The 24443-nt window shown below is 47.7% G+C and overlaps 1 protein-coding gene across 1 annotated transcript; it reads right to left on the bottom strand.

Annotated features, from left to right (window-relative positions):
- Window positions 1-7548: 7548 nt before the first annotated feature.
- Window positions 7549-23922, bottom strand: CLDN11 (claudin 11). Its single transcript, XM_055308223.1, has 3 exons — window positions 23570-23922; window positions 19526-19690; window positions 7549-8779 (listed from the first exon to the last, which is right to left on the bottom strand). The coding sequence occupies exons 1-3, from the start codon at window positions 23793-23795 to the stop codon at window positions 8547-8549; spliced, it is 624 nt and encodes a 207-aa protein (XP_055164198.1). The 5' UTR covers window positions 23796-23922; the 3' UTR covers window positions 7549-8546.
- Between the last annotated feature and the right edge of the window lie 521 nt (window positions 23923-24443).

Raw genomic sequence — 24443 nt, 5'->3', positions numbered from 1 at the left:
TGACCCCTGGACTGTACCCCGATCAGATGCTGAGAATGGACAGGTGGAAAGGCCCCCCCAGAGGTACAGCCAATCTAGCGTCAGTGGGAAGAACCCCAGTTCTGGTTCTGGGTCCAGGAAGCACTGTGAGAGCAGCAATTTTGTCTCTGACCCTGAGCAGAACAGTAGGACATCCGAGTGCTGTCAAAAGCATAACTGCTTCCAGTGGGGAAGGTAGATTTAGGAATCGATTTCGAATCGGTATTTTAAACAAAGCTAGAAGTACCTGTTTGTGACGTACTTACAGGTGACCTCCCGGGGGGGCCTATCCACCCACCCCTGCACCTGCTTCGCCCTCAGCAGTTTGAGGCTCTCTAACCCTTGGACCTGCCCCGCCAAGTTCAGACCCACTGCCCGTGTGCTCTGAGGACCATTTCCTGCCCTTCTATCACTCTTCTCTGTACATTTCCCAGGATCCCTTGACCTCTGCTGACTTCTGGTAGTTCTGCCCAAAAGAGGCACTGTCGGAAGCCTGGAGGGTAGGAGGGGGGGGAAACCAGAGTATTTTCTTTCACTTTGCTTCAGTGGCTCCTTGGGCAAGGGCTGAGTCTCCTCCATTGCCCCCGATCCCACAGAACAGCCCCCCCCTCTGTCTCAGCCCTCATCAGGTACCCATCACGGTCCCAGCCCTAGCTAGATGGCCCCAGCGTCTGGGTTCTGGTCACATGGCCTCCTCCCATGGCTTCTCCATCCCCTGCCAGTGGCTTCCTTCTACCGCCAACTCTGTTTGGGCTTCCCAGCTGTTCCATATCCACAACCAATTCCCTGGATTACAATCCATTTGTAACCCTAAGGTGATTTCTGTTTTCCTAAACTAGGACTTAGCAGCTAGTGTGGGGTGGTGGAGAATGGTGGTGGCTGCGAGGAGAGTGTCTGTGGGTCTCAGGATAAACACTAGCGACAAAACCCCAGCCCTCACCCTACATAAACAGCAGCCCACACGTGAGACTGCCTCGGGTTCCAGGCCTAGTCAAACCACTCATGGGCCCCTCTACTAGAGAGGACTTTTGGATTACAAGTGACAGCACGCTAGCTCAGATTAGCTTTAACCAAAAATGATGGAGGTGGCCCCCAGGTCGCCTGGAAGTAGACACCTGCACGTTGCTGGGTCTGCCCCCACCTTCCACTCCTGCTCCTTCTCTCCACTCCTACAGATAAGGTGCTTCACAAAGTGGATGGACACCGTGGAGACTGGAAACTCTCCTAGGTGGAGAAGAAAGATCTCCTCCTTTAGTTTCCGTTTTGAAAGATTCTTGGAGGGAATTGGGAACTTGATTGGCCTGACTTAGGTCACGCATCCATCTTCCGGACCTTTCATTGTGGCAGAGGAGTCCCGTTCGGACCACGCAGCTAGCGAACGAAAGGGCCCAGTGCCCAGGGGTAGAGGAGCACGGACGTGGTGGGAACTGGTCTAGAACTACAGCCTCGGCCTGGTCAGAATTCTTCTGCTTGCAACTGTCAGATTTCAATCAAGAAAAGTAAAGGGGTGAATGTTGGTGTAACCAGAGAGCATTTGTAAAGCTGGCCTCGGAAACGATGGAACCAGGCTCCCTCATGCTCTCTGTTCTTTTCCCTCTGCTCCCCTCTGCCACTGGCCTCGTTTTCCCAGGTTCCCTTTTCCCGCCAGGCTGGAACCACAGCTCTAAGAACGTCCAGCCTCACGTCTTCCCAGTCCGGCTGTCAGAGAGGAATGTGCTCTGACCCACAGCTCCAATAGAGGATGGGCCCCAGCTTTGGACAGGCCATCCCCAAGTCAGGGGCCTGCTCCAAGGCCGGGGAAGAAGGGTCAGGTAAGACAAGGGAAGGGTTCATTCTGATGGGATGGATAATTCAAAGAAGGAATAGTCCTGGGCCCCTGGATGGCTCAGTGGGTTAAGCGTCTGACTCTTAATTTTGGCTCAAGTCATGATCTCAGCATCAGGAGATCAAGCCCCACATTGGGCCTTGCCCTCAGTGGGGAGTCTGCTTGAAGATCTCCCCCTCTGCCCCTCCCCTGACACACTCTTTCTCAAATAAATAAGTCCTAAAAAAAAAAAAAAAAAAAAAAGCAGATCCCCCAAAGCACAACTCCACTGTTTTACAGTCCTAGGAATTGAGAAATGACTCACTAGAATATGGCCTTGGGTAAATCACCAAACTTTCTGGCTTCTGGTTTCTTCATCCAACCAGGTATTCTTCTAGAACTTACATTTATTAAACCTATTTCAGTGGTTCTCAAACTTCGGGGTACACCGGAATCACTTCAGGAGTCATTTAAAATCCAGATTCCCAGGAGGCCTCTGGCTGGCTCAATGAGTAGAGCATGCAACTCTTGATCTCAGGGTTGTAAGTTCAAGCCCCGCATACAGTGATTACTTGAAAATAAAATCTTAAACACATAATAGTAACATTCAAAAATAAAATGCATATTCCCAGGCCCAGCCCCAGCCACTGTCTCTGTAGGTCTGAGATAGGACTCACCAATCTGCATTTACTGAATGAGTCTTACGCTGGTGGTGCCCATGCCATACTTTAAGGAATAATGAATGGGATGGTTTGGGATCCTTGCTTAGATAGTTTGTGATGTAGGCAAATACAAGCTGTGTTCCGGTTCAGGAAAGACCAACGTGAGAAGGGAAGGGTTTGGCATGGCCCAGAATCAATTGAAGGGAAGAGCAGCATCCCCAGGTCAGCTGTGGGCTGGAATGTGCAAGCAAGGCCTCCTGTGTGCGGAGAAGGTTCTGTTCTGTTCATAGAAGGTTCTATTTCCCAAGGGTAACACCCAAAGGTCCCTGGCTGTGTTCATCCCCAACAGTCCTGGGCCTTTTCATGCCTCTAGAAGCTCTCCTTGATGTGCATTTTTTCTGACCCTATACTGAAACATAAACAAGCGCAGTGGGCAAGAGAACCCAAGTAAATTCTCTCCCTAGCATATGCACAGAATTAACATTTAGAAGGTGTGGGGCACGTGATTCATTTTGTTTTTTGTCTCACGCTTAATAGGTTATGGGGGTGGGGGACGGGGGCGGCAAATAAATAAAAAAATAATGATTCAGCTAGCAATGCTCCCAGAGCTTCCCTCTCCTAACCAGAGCTGTTGGGATCGAGCGTTCCCAACACAAGGGCTCCTGAAGAGAAATGCTCACGTTTGACCCCCTGTAGACCAGAGTCAACTGAAGCAGAATTGTAATGTACAGCAAGCAGAACTTCAGACCCCCAGCCTCCCCTCTCATGCCTTTCCTCCTATCGTGACCTGGAATTTTTCCATTGACTATTTATTACAAGTACATCTTATATAATTCCATATCATCATAGGTGAAATGTTAAATATTTCAAATAATTTATCTAAAACAGCATATTAAACTGATACACTGCAACCTATCATAAAAGCTGGGGGAAGCAAAGCACCCCCTTGGTCAAGAAAATAAATTGTTCCTAAAACACTGTCTGGAGTAGTGATCCAGCAACTCCTTTCTAGGGATTTTTTCTTACAGGGATCATCATGTGGATGTGCAATTCTTGGCCTATAAGGATGTTCACGGCAAAATTGCTTTGAAGAATTAGAAAAGAACCGACATAACCAAGATATTCTTGGGAACTCCTTGAGTAAGTTATGGTACATCCAAACAATGGAAGGTTATGGAGATATCACAATTTTTGTCTTAGAAAAACATTTACTGATATAAGAAAATGTTCTCCCTATATTAACTTTTTAAAAAAATAGATACACACTATACGTATAGGATATCAGAGGGTTTTGTTTTACAATAAAACAATGACCAAGAATACATACAAAAGAAATTGCTCTAATGATGAAACGATGGGTAAATTTTTATTTTCTTACTTCATTTTTCTACAACATGTAAGTGTTCTTTAACGAGTATAGATTGCTCCAGGCGAGAGTCTATACCCACAGCATCGGCATTGCCTGAGAGCTTGTTAGAAATGCAGGATCCGGGATCCCTGGGTGGCACAGCGGTTTAGCGCCTGCCTTTGGCCCAGGGCGCGATCCTGGAGACCCGGGATCGAATCCCACGTCGGGCTCCCGGTGCATGGAGCCTGCTTCTCCCTCTGCCTGTGTCTATGCCTCTCTCTCTCTCTCTCTCTCTCTCTCTCTCTGTGACTATCATAAATAAATAAATAAATAAATAAATAAATAAATAAATAAATAAATAAGAAAGAAATGCAGGATCCCAGGCCCAACCCCACACCTGCTGACTCAGAATCTGCATTTTAACAGGACTCCCCCTCACCTTTCCCCCATGATCTGTATCCACATTATAGTTAGAAAAGCAAAGGTCTATCGAACTCAACGGAAGAGAGAGAACTGTTTTAAATAAAGAAAGCCCCGGGCTGTGACACCTGGGTGCCCTTTACTATTTATTCGGAAGCTAATTCTGAGGCAGAGCATAAGCAATTCTTGCAAAATGCAAAATTTTCTAGAAATGGCTTAACATTTCCACGTTTTTTCATTTCAACAATGGGGCATGGAGCAGTGACAAGTCCCTCCATCTCCATTCCCTCCCCCGGCCACAGGGCCACAAAGCCTGAGCTCTGAGATTCTGCATGAGGGAGAGAAACATAGATTCCTCAAGAGCTGCTATTCAAGCCATTAAGCAGCATGTGCCAATGTCCCCCCCACAATTCTGGTTCAGTCTCCATTAAGCTGCACATCTGGCTGTCACACACTCTTTTGTGGGGAGATCTCAATGGCAGCACTGATGCTGCCTCTCCCCAAGGTCAGCCCTACAGTGGCCTCCCTGTCCTCCCAGCATGTGATGTCATGAGCATGAATGTCCTGCCAAACATTTAAGATGTTGCAGTTCACATTGTGTACATTGTATAGAGAAACACTGACAGGCAGATTGGAAATTAAAAAAAAAAAAAAACACACACACACACACACAGGGCAGGATACAACCAAACCTTGTTCTATTGTTATTCCAAACCACCAATTCAGCACAAATATGTAACTTGTATTCTTTAAGTACACAATCTTGTTTTTTGTTGCTGTTGTTGTAACGAGCATCCCCAGATGCAGAGATTTCCTTGAAACGTTCTTTCTGTAATTCGGTTGCTATCAAATTCTTGGAAAGCATGAACAGAACCGGTTCATTTCAACCCAAAGATCCCCCACACGTGGGCTCTTCGGAAAAGGCCAAAAAGGGGAGAAAGCTGGGTGTAAGTCTCAAAGCCATCTCTCCTCCAAGGACCATCCAAGTGAGATGGGTGCTGGGAGTTAGCTGCATCCCGAAAGGCATGAAGAAGAGGCCCTTCCCTCCACTGTTGCTCAAAGTGTGGCATAAGGACCATCTCATCAGAATCAACGGGAGTGCAATAAAAATGCAGATTCCTGGGTGAATTCCGAGGGGCCCTTGGGGGTGAGAAGAACAAATCTGCCCTTTACCTGACTTCCTAGGAGTGATTCCTATAAGAGGCTAGGAGGGCTTCAGAATTCGGTAGACCTAAATCCAATTCTACTCCTCTCTAGTGGCTGTTAGAACTTCACGAATAACCCGAACTCTCTACATCTCATGTTTCACTCTACACATTGGGGCCTGGGGGAGGATTCAAAGTGTGAAGTTCGTGATACAAACAGGTCCCGAGAGCGTGAATTCCCTTTTCCCTGTTATTCAGGTCGAGCACTTTGGGTCTGCTATTTTACCTGTGATTGGGGGGGGGGGCCTGTTTCCCCCTAGGGGACAATTAAAGTCACTGTATCGCCAGGTTCCAATGCAGCCCTACTGAGAGCAGACAAAATCATCAAGACTGAGTCCCTGTTGATGATTACTGAAGCAGAAGCTGTTGCTCTATAGCTCCCAGCTTGTGATGTCATGAGCAATCCAATAGCCACAACCCCGGGGGGCCACTGAGCACTGAAGGTGTGACTAGCACAAACGGGGATGTGCTCGAAGTGTAACATACACACTGGAATCCAAAAAACTGGATACCAAAAGGCAGGTCATAAAACATCCCATTCGTAACTCATTGCCTATTGAAATGAGAATATTCTGGATATATTGGATTAAATCGAATATATCAAAATTAATTTCACTTGCTCATTTTTAGCTTTTTAATGTGGCTTCTAGAAAATTTTAAGTGTCATGTGTGGTTCTATTATATTTCAGCCAGACAGTACTGTTCTGGAGGAACAGTTATCCCCGCCCCCCTCACTCCCTAGCCCCGATAATAAAACCCAATCCTATTGTTATGGCCTACAAAATGGGATTTCCTGGGATGCCTGTGTGGCTCAGTGGTTGAGCATCTGCCTTCAGCCCAGGGCATGATCCCAGGATCCTGCGATCGAGTCCCGCATCGGGATCCCTACATGGAGCCTGCTTCTCCCTCTGCCTGTGTCTCTGCCTCTCTGTGTGTCTCTCATGGATAAATACATAAAATCTTTTAAAGAAAAAAAAAAGTGGGATTTCCTAACGAGGCAGGCAATGAGCTAGCAAGGAGAGATATGGGGTGTCTCTTCTCTTGCCACAGGGTAAAGTGGAACCATGTAGCAGGCCCTCTCGGGTGAGCAAGCAAGCAGCAGCCCCGGGGAAGGAGGCTGCAGAGTGAGTACATACATGTGATGAGGAGAGAACCACGTGAAACACCAGCTTCAAGCCAGCAGCGCTAAGGAGAGGCTACGTGGGGACCTCACTTGTCCACACCTGCTGGATGGATGTCTTTTGCTCCATCCAGGCTCACAGTCATTACACCCTAACAGGTTTTTATTAGTTAGAGAGAATCCTCTAATAAAATTACATGACTTGTGTCCGTATAAAACCTTATTATAACTAAGCAAATATTTTGGTCAACATGAAGACTGTCTCTTCCACATAAGGAATTTAGAAATAGCTATAATCTCCTCATGTACACGAATATCTACCAAAATGACTAGCCCAAGTGGATATTTCCAAAGAGGAAATGTTTGCCTGTTATATTATCAACTAATGAAATTAGTATTTTCGGAAAAATACTGCCAAAACAGATTGTAATCTGTGTTTTTATGAGCAGACTCATTACTTGACAGAGCTTCTGGAACAGAAAACAAACAAAAATCAACTCAATGTGTCTATCTTTGTCCAAAATTTCCAAGTATCTATGCACACATGTTTGAGGAAACTGCATTTAGACATTATTACCAAAATATCCAATATAGGGTGTTTGTGTTATACTTCCCTTTTGCCTACAGCCAATTTCTTTACTAAGTGTCCAAAATAGATGAAGGAGTTTATCTGTGCTGGGGACTTGGTTTCTGATTGCCACCCACTTAGACGTGACTTAAAGATGCTAGAACATCACTCCACCCAAGAAACCTGCAGAGCATCAAGGCTGCACTCTTATGACCACGCATGACCACTGTGATACAGTGAATAAAATAGAATGTTTTCATTTTTCAGGGCAGTGCAGAATGACTTGTTCTTCTTGAGTGCCCGACCAGGTTCTCTATAAATTACTAGTAGAGATGAATGAAATCCTTGAAAATCTATAGATGGCGCCTCTGGACACGAGGAAATATTGAAGGCCACTTTTGCATACAGTCTGTTATTTTATTGCATGGGTTTCACTTAAAGAACAAAATGCACCATCAATGTTTGGAGAGTTTGGGGCCTCAGATTCTGATACACCATCAGTGTTTACACCCGTAAAGCCAAATTCAACAGCACGATTTATGTTAAACAACATTGCTTCAAGATGGCTTAACAAAATGACAACAGAGAAAGGGGGGAAAGCTTTAAAGATGCGTTACGTTGAAGCAATTGCATGTGTAGGATTAAGAACCATATCATACAAACCTGGAAATCAAAAATATTTGGCGGCGTGTCAATTAGAGTTATATGCACATGTATTGTTACTTATCGTATCATTGAAGTCTATTTGGTTCATTTCCTTCATACAGAGGAGTTGAGAATTTCAGGAAAACCATGGTTACAAAAATGATCAACCTCGAAAAAGTATGTACAGATAAATGTAAAATCACAAACTAAAAAATATCCCCACCCCTTGCCCTCAGCTTACAAAAGGGGAAGTTCCCCAATCCCCTCCCTCCCCACCCCACATCCCCAGTTCTAGTTTTTTCTATGGCTTATCACTAGATGACCTTGGAGCCGAGGAGGAGGGAGCGAACAGAGAGGCATCTTTATGAGGCTCCCATTTTCATCTGTAACAGTTTGAAAAGGGTCTTTTATTCCTCTCCGCACACCCAACTCAGCAATGTTTGCAAGATATTTAAAATTTAAAGGGAGGGGGGATATATATCTATACATATATATCCTGGGGAACAACAAAGGAATGCCCAAGAAAAAAGCTAATAATGGGCAAAACTATGAGAAAAGGGCATTTTCTGAGCTAAAGATTCCTTTTAAGGCAACAAATGCAGAGAGGGGTATCAAGACTAAAACATGCCAGACCGGATGCTTTTCTAGAACTTTGGCTTTGGAGCCTGGCAGCCCAGGGGCCTCCCCGGGCCGGGCAGCGACTCTAGGGCCGCGGGCCCGGGACCTGCAGCAGCTCCGCGGTCAGGCCGGAGCCCTCTATACGTGGGCACTCTTGGCATGAGTGGGCGAGCTGGAGCCCGAGGAGTAGTAGAAACGGTTTTCACCAAAGGCCTGGGCATCCCCGGCGCAGCAGACGATGACACAGCCGCCCACGAGGCACAGCACGGCCCCGATCCAGCCCGCGTACAGGGAGTAGCCGAAGCTCACGATGGTGGTTTCGCGGTGGGCACACACCGGGAACCAGATGGTCGCCACGATGGCACAGAGAGCTGCGGAGACGAGAGACACCTGTGACCGGCACGCCCAGCGCACCCCTGCACAGCGGGCACGCTGCCCTCGCTCCCCTCCATCCCCCGGCCCCTGGGGCTCCCTGGGTCCAGACCACCGGGCCTTGGTTTTTGCAACAGGTGCCAGGGACCAAAGAAGGCCAAGGCAAAAGCCCAGGAATAAGTCATTTGAGCCACAAAATGGGTATTTGCGTTCACTTATCTATCTTCATACATCCATACTTAGAATCCCATACATCCATACTTAGAATCCCATACATCCATACTTAGAATCCCATCTATCCATACTTAGAATCCCATCTATCCATACTTAGAATCCCATATATCTATACTTAGAATTCTATTACACTTACCTAAATGTATTATAATGATCTCTTTACGTGTCTATTTCCCATCCCAAGTTCTGAGTTCCTGGAAGGCAGGGACCAAGTCCCACTTATGTTTGTAAAGTCAGTGTTTAACTCACTCTGGGGCACATAGTATGTGTTCAGCGTGTACCAAGTGGATGACTAGATGATCTGACATGTTCGGAAATGAGAAACAAAATTATGGGACGCCTGGGTGGTTCAATGGTTGAGCATCTGCCTTCAGCTCAGGGCGTAATCCCAGGGTCCTGGGATCGAGTCCCACATCGGGATCCCTGCAGGGAACCTGCTTCTCCCTCTGCCTGTGTCTCTGTCTCTCTCTCTCTCTCCTCTCTCTCTCTCTCTCTCTCTCTCTCTCTCTCTCTCTCTCTCCGTGTGTGTCTCCCATGAATAAATGGATAAAATCAAAAGAAAGAAAGAAAGAAAGGAAGGAAGGAAGGAAGGAAGGAAGGAAGGAAGGAAGGAAGGAAATGATGCGCACTTCATCTTTCCAATGGTCAGTTGGAAAACTCCCATTACAATTTGGCCAATTCACATGATGAAGACTGAAGAAGCTCGGAGAATTCTCTTGCTGTGGTGGATGTTGCTGGACATCAGCGGAGTACTGGCTAAGGGTCTGAGTCTGTGGTATGCTGTTCACGATCACAAAATCTCAATACACCAATAAGCAATGCTCAGAGTCAAAGAATCTACCCATGCAAGGGTTCCACAGTGATGATATCTGAGTCACAATGATAGTATTTTATGGTCTTCCAGCAACCAGTCTAACTTTCAGACGTGGTTTAGATTTTAAAGAGGAAGATAAGAAATAGCTCCTGTATCATTTAGTTCTTCCTCTCCTCCTAAGCAAAGTAGCAAAACAAGGGCAGGCAAGAGCCTACGAAAACTTTTAAAAATGCTGTAAACCTCTACACGGGCATTGTCAAATAGGGTGGTCACAAGCTACAGGGGCTTTTAAAGGTTTCTCAAGAGGCTAGTGAGACCAAAAAACTGTGTTTTGCATTTTAATTAATTAAAATTTAAATAACCACACGTGGCTAGTGGCTAATGCGCTGAACACAACCCCCAACAAAGTAACTCCATAACTTCCCTTGGTGTCACCTGATTTCTCACAACTACAGCAGGAAAGACTTTTGGTTAAAGCTTTACATTGGGATCACACATTAAAGCTGACAGATCAGGAAAATAATCACAATGAGGTTTTCAATCATTAGCCATTTATTAGCCTTCGATAAATTCAAGGTACTGTGATGTTTGCTACCTGGAGTCTCCTTGTCACTTTCAACTCAGGATTTCTGACTTCTACTCACCCTGAGTGATTTTCTGACTTAACCTCAATACCCACAGAGAAGATATAGAATTTTTCGTTAAACAGAAGCACCCAAATCTAACAGTCTCATACATTAGTTCTAAACTGAAGAAAAGATTTAAGTCTTACCCACTTTGAAAGACCTCTTAAGGGGTATCCCTGGGTGGCTCAGCGGTTTAGCACCGCCTGTGGCTCAGGGCGTGATCCTGGAGTCCGGGATGGAGTCCCACATCGGGCTCCCTGCAGGGAGCCTGCTTCTCCCTCTGCCTGTGTCTCTGCCTCTCTCTCTCTCTCTCTCTCTCTCTCTGTGTGTGTGTGTGTGTGTGTGTCTCATGAATAAATAAATCTTTTAAAAATATTTTAAAAAAAAAAAGACCTCTTAAGCCACCTCACTGCATTTTGTGTAGCTTGTAATGTGTTCTTGTTAAACAACAGACTAAACCCAGCCCCATGAGCTGGGTATAGATACACATGAGTAAATGGGATTTCTATTATAAAAAAGCATAGATCTCTAGTAGAAGTCAGAGGGAAGAATTAATTTGGGGGTTTTTAGTTGCTCAAATTGCCATTATAATAGCCTAAATTCTCTCCATTAATGTGAACCATTCACATATTTCAGGAGTTTGTATAGATTACCTAAGAAGCTAAAATCTGTCAACATGCTCATGGCTTCATTTTTTTCCTAGAGTAAGAACAATCACACCAGCTTCTGTAATATGTTTGTATGCAATACCATGAGACGATGTATTTTCCTTCTGTGAATAGTGTTTCAAGAAAACCAGTGTCAATTGACTCTTCCCTTTCCAGCCCAGGGCCTCGAACACCTGACATACAAGGGAAAAAGTCTTTTTTCTCTCTTCCGCCAGCCACACATTCCAAATGCAGCACTCACCAAGTACAGCGTGGCTACTGTCGGAGTCATACCCTCAGCAAGACACCGAGAAATAAGAAAAAGAGTCTTTTTTGGTGTCAGGACAAGAAACAAACTCTTCTAGAGTGTTTCAGGCAAAGAAAACTGCTCTAGACTCTTCATACAATCCAGCTGCTTATCCCGAGCCCCCCAAAGGGAGCGCTCATTCTGCTTGAGTCAAACAGCAATCTAGCAAGCGCTTCCAAATACCCAAGCTTGATTAGAAGGAAAAGGTAGGGAGGAAATAGCTGAATTCCACAGGGAGAAAAAAAAATTTGATTCCCAAACAACTGATTTGGTTCAATTCAATCTATCATTTCCATAAACAATTAGCCTGATTTCAAAACAGTATATGGTTCAAATTTATATTTTTCAGTTATTTTATATTTATACATATGACACACACACACACTCCCAAGTATTCCCCACACTTCATGTAAACCTGACTCGAATGCAGATTTGGTGTGGATTTTATAAAATAAAGATATACATGATAGATAGATAGATAGATAGATAGATAGATAGATAGATAGATAGATGATAGATAGATAGATATAGATAGATAAGAAATTGCCTAGTTCTTCCCCTTTTCCTAAGCAAGAGAATAAGAGTATCTTCACATGGGGAAAGAATCAGGCTCAATATTTCCAAAAAAATAATCAGCCTTGATTTTGACTGTTTTGGGGATTTTGCTAGATTTTATTCCAACATAATTCACTAGAAAAAGGAAACATCAGGGACATGTCTAAACATTTAAATAATGAACATACCAGACCGGGTGAATGAACGAGGGATGGATGGGTGAGAGACAGTCTCATTTCAAGTCTCCTTTCCACTTCAAACCCACCAAAACTGACTTCCAAAATCCCGAAACTGTGCAATGTGACTTTAATGCACTTGAACTTACAAGCTCATGATTTACCTCGTTAAAGATTTCCTTCTTTTATAACCACCCCAAAACAAGGCGAACAAGCGCCAGCGGGGTTACTTTATTTCCTAGTAGATGAATGAACTCTGGGTGGAATTCCTGTGGCTCTCAAAGATGAACCACATCAAAACCACTAAAAGATGACAGGCCGCCACACAACATGAAGGGAAATGAGAGGTTCACTGGAAACAGTGACCTGCAATTGAACTCAGAATGAAGAATGTTTAGAAACTAAAAAAGAAGAACTTACTCAATTTCAGCATGGTTTGAAGGGAAAAGGGGATGTTTTAATCAATTAAGTCGGAATCCAAGAGTTAAATCATTACTTAACTAAAAGATGTGAAATATTAATAAAACTAGCAAAAAATTTTGGCTTTCTTAATGACGGAGGAGGCCCGCTAGATTTACTTCTATTTGTAGACACACACACACACACAGTTGATAATGGTTCTCCCAGTTACTCAGAGAAAATAGAATACTTCTCTAAAAAAGTCACAGTTACCCATAAGGTAAAGAAAAATTGAAGAAAGATAAAGAGAATTTTCATTGCTTTGTTTGTCATGTCACCAGAATGCATTTTCAAAGGAAGTCTTGGGACACCTGGGTGGCTCAGTGGTTGAGCATCTCCCTTCAGCCCAGGGCATGATCCCAGGGTCTTGGGATCGAGTCCCATTTTGGGCTCCCTGCATGGAGCCTGCTTCTCCCTCTGCCTGTGGCTCTGCCTCTCTGTGTGTGTCTCATGAATAAATAAAATCTTAGAAATAAATAAACAATAAAGTAGGTCTCTAACAGAAAAATTCTAACGGTCAGATCTTCCAATTTCTCCTCTTCTACTTTCCAAAGATGCAATAGTTAACTGCACAAGGCGGGGGGGGGGGGGAGGATCTGTCATTTTGGAGGGAACAGAAAGTGAAAACTGAGGGCATACTTAGAAAGAAAGAAAGAAAGAAGAAAGAAAGAAAGAAAGAAAGAAAGAAAGAAAGAAAGAAAGAAAGAAAGAAGAAGAAAGAAAGAAAAGAAAAGAAAAGAAAAGAAAAGAAAAGAAAAGAAAAGAAAAGAAAAGAAAAGAAAAGAAGAGAAGAGAAAAGAAAAGAAGAGGAAGAGGAAGAGGGCAGGCAAGAAGGCTTCACTGCGCAGATACAGGTTCACCTGGACTTGGTGCTCTCACAAACAGAACTCCCTGCTCTTCATGGAATAAAATTGTTTGCCTCCCTTGCTAAGTTTCAAATAATGTAATACAATGTGTTCTTTAGCTGATAGAATTCAGCCTTATTTAAAGTTAACAATGATCCTGATGTAGCCAAACACAGAAAATAGTAGGAAAGGCAATTCTAGAGCAATGTACACACAGCTTTTAATTTTTTTAGGGATTAGATGACACATGGTAATATATGGAGTTAAATAAATGTGATGAAGTTAAATAAAATGAGCACATGTGTGTGTGACTTTGAAGGTACCAATTTAGAAAGAGAGGGAAAGACTGACAAAGAGGCCCAGAAAGGCAGAAAAGCACCAGACATTTCTGACATTTCTTCCTTCCTCCAATGAACACCTCTGTTTTCAGGCTTTCTCGTTTTCAGAACTAAGAACTGACAGGACTTTAAAAGCATTATTTCTGGCACAAAGCAATATTTCCGCTAAAATCACATAAATTACTCTGAGTGATATAAGTAATATGGGGGAAAAATTTTCCTTGATATTATATCTGAGATTTGCTTCAAAAAAATTCTGGGGACTGGAAGAAAAGAAGTACATTGGTGAAACAGACTGGCCTCGAATTTATCATTATTAAGAATGAGTTTGAGTTGTACTAGTTTTTCTACTTTTATGTATGTATGATATTTTCCACAAGAAAAACTATTTCTTAAATTTTCTTCCATTTATTTTTTTTTTATTTATTTATGATAGTCACAGAGAGAGAGAGAGGCAGAGACACAGGCAGAGGGAGAAGCAGGCTCCATGCACCGGGAGCCCGACGTGGGATTCGATCCAGGGTCTCCAGGATCGCGCTCCGGGCCAAAGGCAGGCGCCAAACCGCTGCGCCACCCAGGGATCCCAATTTTCTTCCATTTAAACATTTTACAGTGCACTGAATGCTGCCTTCTACAACTGATGCTATTATAACATATGTTCTAAACAGCAACTAACTTTAGCTTTGTACCAGTTAACTCAAGGCAACAAGTAATGAGATTTCTAACAAGCTGTTGGTTGGAGTCATATATGTTATTTCCTTATAATCTGAATCTAGAAAAACATTAGTTTTTTTTTATTTGTGACTCTCTAAATTTTGACTTAAGAAAACATAGCTGCCAAAGGACATACTCCTCTTATACAATGACTTTTATGAAGACCTAATATTTAAAATAATCATCAAGTCAGTGGAATATTTGACCGCATTTTTTTCCTGGCTTGCTTTCAACATTTTTCCCTTTTATTTCTATTTCACACATCATTATCTTTTTTTTCCCCCATAACTTTTTTTAAAAGCCTCATGGTTATTTGTTAATCTTTTTTTTTAATCACAGAGCTTAGAAATAGGAGAGACTTCACAAAGCATTTAATTCCTCCAATTTTACCAATAAGGTCATTTTAAGAAACGACCATACTAAAGATCCCACAACCTTTCCACTACCCATATGAAACTTGATTTACATTACGAGCTCGTTTGCATAAAGTTGATGAGTTTAGAAGACATTTTCCATCTATTCTCTTGAGACCCCAGGATTAAGGGCATCACTGTTGACTCCACACCCAAGGGTGACCCTTCCTAGGACATCTGATTCTGCGTGCATGACAAGCTCAATCTGTCCCACAGTTGCACACACCCTTTATTTTACTGCAATTCCATTATTACCGGTAAGGTCCAAATTGAAACTACTTCCTTCCAATACAAATACAATTCCTGGGGCCATATTTTTAAATAGGAGGAGAGAAAATGAGAGGATCCCACTAAGGAAGGAATATGCACTTCTCCTTCCATTCCCTACCCCATCTCCCCACCCAAATCAAGTATTTCCTAAGAAACACCCAAATCAAGTATTTCCTAAGTTACAGTGAAGTAAGAATGAGATCAAATCAGAACTAAGCTTGAGTATTTTTAGTTGGGTAGTTTAACGTGGCTTCTTATAATGGAGTAAGCAAAAACAAAAAACAAAAAAACAAAAAACCAACCTCCAACTACTTATTGATCTACACTCTGGTTTTTACAAAGTAAACAATGGAAATGTCTCCATTAGACCAGGATGTGACCTGGCATTCCCAGGAAGAGCTCACTGTCTCTCTTGACCAATGCCATGTGTGGAGATTGCCCCGCAGGAATGAGACATGATCAAAAGAATGCCTGACTGCCCTCTGGGTTAGCTCTCTATTTCCTCTAACCAACAACAGCAATGAGAACAGCAACCATTTGCTGAGCACTTACTATGTGCCGGACACCAGGCTAAACAACTTGCGTACCTCCTTTTACTGTTCTTACAACCTCAGACATAAGCATTATCGCCTCGCTTCATATGAAGGCTCAGAGACATTAAGTAACTGGCCCAGGTCACACAGGTGGAAAGTGGGAGATCCGAGACTCAGTGCAGTTGGTCTGACCTCCCAGTGATAAGATAAAGCAGCTCAGGGCATAGGCACCTCCTGCCTGGGTAGGGGCTCTGAGGTGCACCTGGATCCATCCTCGATCTGAGGAGTCGACTACATCAGGCCCCCATTCCTACCCCCAAAGCTGGACTGAATTCTCACACCATTAAACTTGAGACCACAGAGAAGGCAACACTATTGTTCAACAAACGTATTTTTAAGCCTTTGGAAAAATGGAAATGTTCAGGGTCAGGAAAAACTGATTTTAAGTAATCGTGCTCACAGTCTCCATATCCAAGTCACCTTCAGTATTGTTTCCAGTTCCTGGGCCGCCAGACCCCAGAGCTGCCTGGTGCCCTTTGGTCAGCGACCACACCTCGGCTGGAGCATCACTGGTGACCTGCAGGAGCCCAGCACTGGCTTCTCCGGGGAGAGCGTCAGAAGTCAATCCAGAGCAACACAAAGGGAGCCTTCACTCCCTCGAGCTCCTCCCATCCATGCCAACAGGGGAACCGAGGCACTGGGCTCCAGAGAAGACCCAGAGGCGACCAGCAGGTGCCACAGCTGAGACAATGAGCACTGCATGTCCAGAGTTAGCTCCTTCCAGTCCAAACAACACCCAACCTGAAGGCAAGTGACGACCCACTGAGAAAGAAATCCAATGGAACCCCAAAGAGGCAACAGGTAACCCTGGAAATTCAAAGCCACAAGAGGGCAAGGGGTGGCGTCCTCACCCCAACCTGATAGCAAATGGCTGGGAAGGTGCAGCCACTCTGAGAGTCAGTTCACTCAACGGGCTTCTGTGTTTTCACCCCGCAGTGATGAGGGACTGAGGACCCCACACCACTACCAGCCGCACCCCATGTCCCTCTCTACAATTCTGTCCACATCCACCAAGCAATCCACTTGAAAAGGATAAAGGAAAGCTTTAATTCAGCTAGGAAATTTCAAATAATGGTTGCTGGATTTGTTTGTTTGTTTTTTAATAACGCTTGTTACTCACCTGGACAATTCAGGTGTTTTTAGGGTTTGTTTTTTAAAGAAATACCAATTGGTCTATATGTACTTGCTTTTATATCTCTGTTTTCCACAGGATTTGGGTTTTTTTTTTTCCTTCAGGCACTCTCTTAGTGGGTACTCTGTGATTCTCACATGGAAGGCCAGAATTTCTAAAAATGAACACCTAACACAACAGACTCACCCGTTGGCTCTGGCATCCTTGGAGCCCGAGAGAGCCTTCTGGAGCTTCTCTAAGAATGTGATGCAAGTTACAGTGCCAACTGTCCAGGATGAGAAGCGTTTCCACCTGGATCCCACAAACCAATTTACCTGCGGAGCTTTGGTCTAACTGTGGGAATTTGAATGTAAAGATCTGACCTCCAAAAAAAGCACTGCGACAGAGGACCCGGGCAGTTGGAGGGATCGCCTGCCACTGTGCGTTCCACGTGGCACCCCACACAAATGCTTTGTGGCTGGAACCAAAATGTCCACGCCAAGACTGTTCTCTGGAAATGACAGTGGCCCTCCAGTCTTTGCAGTCCCATCACCCAACACCTGCCCCCCCAACACACACCCACACAAGCCTCTCCTCTGCGTTCTCTGTGGCTTCACAGGTCCCTGAAAACCTCCACCCCTTTGCAATCTTATGGAATGGCAGGCCTACCTCACATGCCCCCTTAGTCCCCGCACTGACCCATATAAACCCTGACCCTTGGAGCACCCAGATGGCTCAGTGGTCGAGCATCTCCCTTCGGCTCCGGTCGTGATCACAGAGTCCCAGGATCAAGTCCCACATCGGGCTCCCTGCAGGGAGCCTGCTCCTCCCTCTGCCTGTGTCTCGGCCTCGCTCTCTGTGTCTCTCATGAATAAATGAATAAAATAATTAAAATAAAAAAAAAGAACCCTGACCCTTACCCTTCAAGCATATAGTCTGATACCAGTTTGGGGATGGGAATTCCTTGTCTCAGGAGAACCTGACTTTACGTCTAACCCATATGCAGACCAGTTTGCTGCTCACCAATGCATCAGGGCACTTAGCAGCAAGAGCCGCTGTTCTTGAAATTCATGTCTTCTATTAGGATTTAGAATGTGCTGGTGGGATTAGCATTCAGGAAAAAAAGTAGAGAGAAATGAAATCACTGAAGGGAGCAGAGCTAGAAGGATCCTCGCTAGGTCGTTAAATCAAACCCTCTGTGTGCAGGTGTAACCAGGAAAACTGAAGGAGCACGTGCCATTTCCTTGTCCTGGGCTGGCCACCCCCCGCCCCCAACCGTGGTCTCAACACCTTCTCTTCAATTCTCAAAAACTCATCCCTGGGATCCTCTGCTCTGGGAAACTCCTCCGGTCTGGCTTGGGCCCCTTCCCGTGTGTGTGCACAACCTGCACACCTTTCTTCGATGAGCTCATGCCACACTCTTATCGAGATGCCCCAGTACACTCAGAGCAGAGACTGCCTTTTCTACCAGAGTCCCCGGTGCCGACCACAGTGCCTGGCACTCAGCAGATGCTCAATGAATCCTTACTGAATACAAGATTAAGGGGCCCCTGGCTGGCTCAGTCCGTGGAGCATGCGACTCTTAACCTCGGGGTTGTGAGTTTGAGCCCCGTGATGGGTACAGAGATTACTTATAATCTTAAGGGGTGCCTGGGTGGCTCAGTCAGCTGAGCATCTGACTTTGGCTCAGGTCAGATCTTAGGATCCTGGGATGGAGCCCCAAGTTGGGTTCCCTGCTCAGCAGGGAGTCCGTCTGCCCCTCTACCTTTCCCCTCCCCCCTTCCCTTGTTCCTGAGCATTTAGTAATTCCCCAGCTCATGTGCCCTCTCTCTCTCTCAAACAAATAAATTTTTTAAAAGATTTTTATTTATTTATTCATGAGAGACAGAGAGAGAGAGAGAGAGAGAGAGAGAGGCAGAGGGAGAAGCAGGCTCCAAGCAGGGAGCCCGACACGGGACTCGATCCTGGGTCTCCAGGATCATGCCCTGGGCTGAAGGAGGCGCTAAACCGCTGAGCCACCGGGGCTGCCCAGAATCTTTTAAAAAAATAAAATAAAATAAAATAAAATCTTAAGATAAATTAAAATGAAATACTGAATCATCCCTAGAGATCTACCATCCTCAACATCTTGCTTTTCTCTTGCCCTCCTCTTTCTGTACTCTTTCTTTATACATTAAATGAAGCTCTCAACTGTGGCTACACATAAGAATCACTTAGAAGCTTTCAAAAAATATCTTTGCTTGGCCTGATGCCCAGGAATTCCAGATGCTGGGATCTGGGCATAGGTATTCCCACAAAAGAGATTCCACTGGGAAGCCTGAGTGGAGAACTGCTGTGTCACTCTCTCCTGTCCCCGGGTCTCTGTCTTAAGTATACCCATATAATCCTTTCTGCCTTTTGCTTTTTAATTTGTTTTCATTTTCAGTGACACCTCCCCCACCCCCCCCCCCCAGCCACAGACAGTACCTGTCCTTCTGCATCAAATACCCATGAAACAGAAAGGGATACACCTCATGGGGAGCTTTTCCCGGGGAGATACCTTTGGCTTCCTTTCACATGCCTCTTGAACCCCATGAAGCAGGCAAGATCTGCGATTCATCAGGTTCACTCGAAGTCGGGGTGCTAGACAGAAAGCGGTCTTACCCAGCAGAATGAGCATGACGCCAGCCAGCTGGGCCCGCCTGTACTTGGCCACACCGGGCTCATGGCCCATTCGAATGCAGGGGAGAACCGTCAGCAGCAGGAGAATGGCCGGCAGCCCCAGGACCGAGGCTGCGATCATCAGGGCTCGGCAGGCCTGCACATAGCCTGGACACAAGAGAACACACAGCGGCGTTAGAGCGGGGCTCCCACCCCCAGGATCCTGAACTCCGGCCCCAGGGAGCTCTGCACCACCTGCCTTCCTCCGGCCCCATTCCAGGACTTGGAACGTGGTACATGCTGCCGAAGATCACATGTTCAACTTTTAAAGTGACTCCAGGACCAAAAAAAAAAGGAGGTTGGAGGCTGGAGAGGCTGAACGGAGATCCCCGGGTTAGACCACTTGTCGAAGCTTCCAGGATGCAGGGACCTGAGTCCAATTACGCCACGACATCACCTTCTGAAAGAGTCAGACTAAAACTCAAACCTTCTCAGATGCCTCCTGTGATCTCAGATGCCGCTCGCCTCATCTCTAAGGTGAAAATGATAATAGTGCCTAGAGCTCTCTAAGAGAATTCAACCGAGATTAAATTAGCGGACTCATGCAGTGCTGAGAACAGCACCTGGCACATACGGAATACTCCAGAAAGATGAGCTGTTATTACTGGTGTTATTACTCTGTGTCAGTGCATTTTATCTCCAGGTGCACTAGGTGATTTTGTCCCCAACCATATGCTTTTATTCCCGTGGTATATAGTCTGTGGTCCTAACTAGACAATCTAAGGCTTCGGCTTGGTATTTCCCCAGAGGATGCTGCGCTCATGAATCCTGACCCCTATCGATGGTGCAGCACGTGACCCACGCTCAGGCTCCATGTCCCGCCTCACCCAGTCTCCTGGGCATGCTTCCACAACGATCTGGTGTGGCTCTAAAGGCATCTCTCCAGCCCCAAGGATTCCTAGAGGGCAGACACCTGTCTTCATGGAGTTAATACCGGGCCCACGGCAGCTGATGTAAACGTACAATTAGGAATGAAGGAATAAGAAGTTAAATAATAAGACTGGAGCAAAACCAACTGAACTTCATGCTGTCAAATCAAAATGCCAGGTAACAATTTCATTAGGAAAAAAGATTACAATATGTGCGATATTTATGTAAAATAACTCTGACAAGATACCAGCAGAATATGGCAGGCGTAGATGTACTGTTTCTCATTAAAACACTCTCCTTCCTCCAAAAATAAAGGAGGGGGTTGTATTTATTACTCTCCCTTGTCTGCTTAGTGGCCCGGGGAGAGGCAGAGTTAAAGACAAAGCCAAAAATGAGCCCCAGTGTCTGCCTCACAAACCTGTGTCTGGCCTGTGCACCAAGAGCCAACTACAGCACTGTCTCTAAGCAGGATCTGCTCCCCCAGAACTCAGACCCCATGGGCACTCTTCCAGCCACTGCCCACATCAGCTTCTTCAAAACGAAGGGTAAACAATCAACTATCTGTTGACCTGAAGAACCCCACCACCACCACCACCCAAGAAGAGCCACAGGATTCTGAGGCCGGACCTCTGAGCAAAGTCCTGTGCCCCCGCAGCTAGTAGGAGAGCCAGGCTGGACACCACAGGCACAGTCAACTAGCAGCTGAGAGTCTGAAATTCATGGTGCAGGCTGTCCATGCGCCTGAGGCCAAGGCCATGACTGAAAAATCAAAAAATGGAGCCTGAGATCTGTTCCTGTGCCCATCCAAGTGCGAGGGAGGGAGACCGCAGGAAGGATGAGGCCCTCCCTGAAATGAACTCCATCTGTAGGATGGTCTGTTCTCTGAAAATAAACCACTTGGCTCTAAATGCTCAGTAAACTTAATTTCAGGGGAAAGGAAGAAAAAAGGAGGGAAGGAGGGAAGGAAGGAAGGAAGAAGAAAGAAAGAAAGAAAGAAAGAAAGAAAGAAAGAAAGAAAGAAAGAAAGAAAGAAAGAAAGAAGGAAAGAAAGAAAGAAAGAAGGAAAGAAAGAAAGAAAGAAAGAAAAAGAAACTTTATGCTTTGCTCAGATTCCTACAAATATCATACCCAGCTTTTAATAAAAATTATAGCAACAATTTCTGAAGCCTCTACTGCATCAAAGGAGGTTTGCATGTCTCATTTAATCCCCCAAAACAACACTGAAAGAGAGATGGATTGGTTTGATTTCGATTTTTAAAGGAAGACGACCAGTGTTCGCAAAGACTAGTAAATTGTCCTAAATTACCCAGATTACGAGCACTGGAGCCCAGAGTCCCTCCCAGGTCTACCAAGGCTGCCATTAAGTGCAGGTGAGTGCAGATCTTCTGGGTTCCCGGGACCCCTGTCATTCTGAAAGTTCAACATGGAAAAGAGGAGGGTGCCTGGCTGGCTCAGTCAGAAGAGTGAGCTACTCCGGATCTTGGGGTGGAGAGTTCAAGCCCCACCTTGGGTGTAAGGATTCATTAAGTAACTTTTTTTTTTTATTTTTAAAAAATGGAGAAGAAAGTGCTTGGCAGGACTGCCACGCATGGTGCGCACCAGCCGCCTCGGGCAGCAATTCCTGGTGCAGGAGATGCAAAGAGAGGAGGAGCCTCCTGTATCTTGGAGGAATTTAACATGCGGTAGAAAGACTTGAACAGTGAACAAAAAAGTCTAAATGTGCCCTGATGGTGATAAAAGTGAAATACCAGAGCAGCAAGGAGGAAGGGGGGATTGACTCCAAGTACAAGGGCTGGACACTTGGGGGGGAGGGCTGTGGGGGGGGGAGCAGAGTCCGCAGGGAGCTAAAGGCTCCCCCAGGAGATGGCCCCAAGCCAGGGCCTCCCGGACTGGCCTTGGAGCCGAGCTAGGCGCTGGTTAGGGAACCAGGACAGGCCTCCAGCGGCGCCACCCCCGAAGCCCAGCGGGACTGAAGGCGGGGGCGGGGGCGTCCACCCCACGGGGGGGGGGGGGCGCAGAGAAGGGCCCACCCCCACCCCACCCCCACCCACCCCGGGGCGGAGCCCGCGGCCGGCCTCTCACCCAGCTGGCTCCACGTTCCCGTCCCAATTGAAACTGGTGCCCAGAATTTTTCGACGGGGAAGCCCGTGAAGATGGGGGGGCGGGGGGGGCTGGCGTGGGAAGAGACGGACGGGGACAATTCTCTCCCCTCGCGTCTGCGGACACGCTGGGGGCGGCTCGCCTTCTCGCTTGGGGGGGCCACTCATCCCAATCGCACGGGGGGAGGGGCGGGGGCGGGGGCGGGGGTCAACTCTTCCCTATCGAACCAGAAGGAGGGGAGGGGGGTCAACTCTTCCCTATCGGACCAGAAGGGGGGGCGGGGGTCAACTCTTCCCTATCGGACCAGAAGGGGGGGCGGGGGTCAACTCTTCCCTATCGGACCAGAAGGGGGGAGGGGGGGTCAACTCTTCCCTATCGGACCAGAAGGGGGGGCGGGGGGGTCAACTCTTCCCTATCGGACCGGCGGGGCGGGGGGTCAACTCTTCCCTATCGGACCAGGGCGGGGGGTCAACTCTTCCCTATCGGACCAGAAGGGGGGGCAGGGGGGTCAACTCTTCCCTATCGCACCGGCGGGGGGGAGGGGGGGTCAACTCTTCCCTATCGGACTAGCCGGCAGGGGGCGGGGGGTCAAGTCTTCCCTATCGCACCGGCGGGGCGGGGGGGGGGGTGTGTACATGGGACCGAGAGGTGCAGAGGCAGGGAAGGGGTCACCGCGGGCCGCGGCCGACGCCCCCATGCGGGGGCAGCGGGTGCGGGAAGGCGACGACCCGGCGGGGACGCCCGCCCCCCTCCCTGTCCCCGGGGCGGGCTGCGGGACCACGGACGGCGGCAGCGTGGGGCAGACGGCGCGACGGGCACCCGCGCGGCCAGCGTCCCCCGCCCGGGCCCACGGCTCGGCCCGCGAACTTCTCAGGGTGCCTCGGCCCGCGCCCACCGCTGCGGCCCCAAAGTCCAGACACGAGAACTGCGGCGGGCGAGGTCGGGGCAGGGCCGCCTGATCCCCTCCAGCGAGGCGGACGGAGGGCACGGGGCAGCGGCTCGAGGCGAGGCCCTTACCCGGCAGGATGAGGATGTCCACCAGGGGCTTGCAGTGGTACAGCCCCGTGGCCATGACGCAGTCGGCCCACAGCCCCTTGGAGCCCAGTTCGTCCAGCTTGCGGCAGGTGGGGATGGTGTAGCCGCAGGTGACCACCCAGTCGTTGGTGGACGTGGTGACGATGATGCCGATCCAGCCCACGAAGCTCGTGACGAAGCCCACTACCTGCAGGCACGTGGCCACCATCGTGGCCGCCACCCCGGCGTCCCCGGGGCTCGCCCCAGCAGCTGTGCCCGCGCCCGGGACTGCGCTCGCGACGGCGGACGCGGGAGGCTGCGGCCCGGCTCCGACGGCGCCACGGCTGGGCAGGGCGCCCCCGCCCCCCTCTTTAAACCCCGGGGACCCGGCCCGCGAGCGCCAATCGGCGACGGCCCCGGCCAGTCGGCCAACCGCGGGGCGGGGCCCGGGTGCAGGGGGGCGGGGGAGCAGGGTTAGGGACGCGCGCCCATGCGCCGCACCGTCCAGGTGGGAAAGGAAAATAACTCGCTCCAGGCCCGCGGCACCGAGAGCGGTGACCCCCCCCCCGCAGGTGCGCGGTGCCGCAGACGGTCCCCTGGCGGCCCTGCGGCGGCCTGTGGCTGCGTCCCCGCCCCGCCCCATCCCTGCCCCTCGCTCCCCCCCCCCCGCCCTCCCGGTGACTGCAGGGGCCGCGGGCCTCCCGAGCGAGCCAGCGAGCGAGCCGCACCGCGCGGGCAGCAACCCCAGGGGAGCTGAGAAGCGCCCGGAGCATCCTGCTGCCCATCCTTACTCCTGGAGAGCAAATGACCCTTTCCTGTGGGTGACAGCCACCGGCCGCGGCCACGGGGACGGGGTCAGGAACAGTGGCGACTCGCC

This window comes from Nyctereutes procyonoides, unplaced genomic scaffold, assembly GCF_905146905.1.
Source record: "Nyctereutes procyonoides isolate TBG_1078 unplaced genomic scaffold, NYPRO_anot_genome, whole genome shotgun sequence".
Taxonomy (NCBI): Eukaryota; Metazoa; Chordata; class Mammalia; order Carnivora; family Canidae; genus Nyctereutes; species Nyctereutes procyonoides.
Note: the sequence above shows the minus strand (reverse complement) of the source record. Positions and strands in the feature narration are given on the sequence as shown.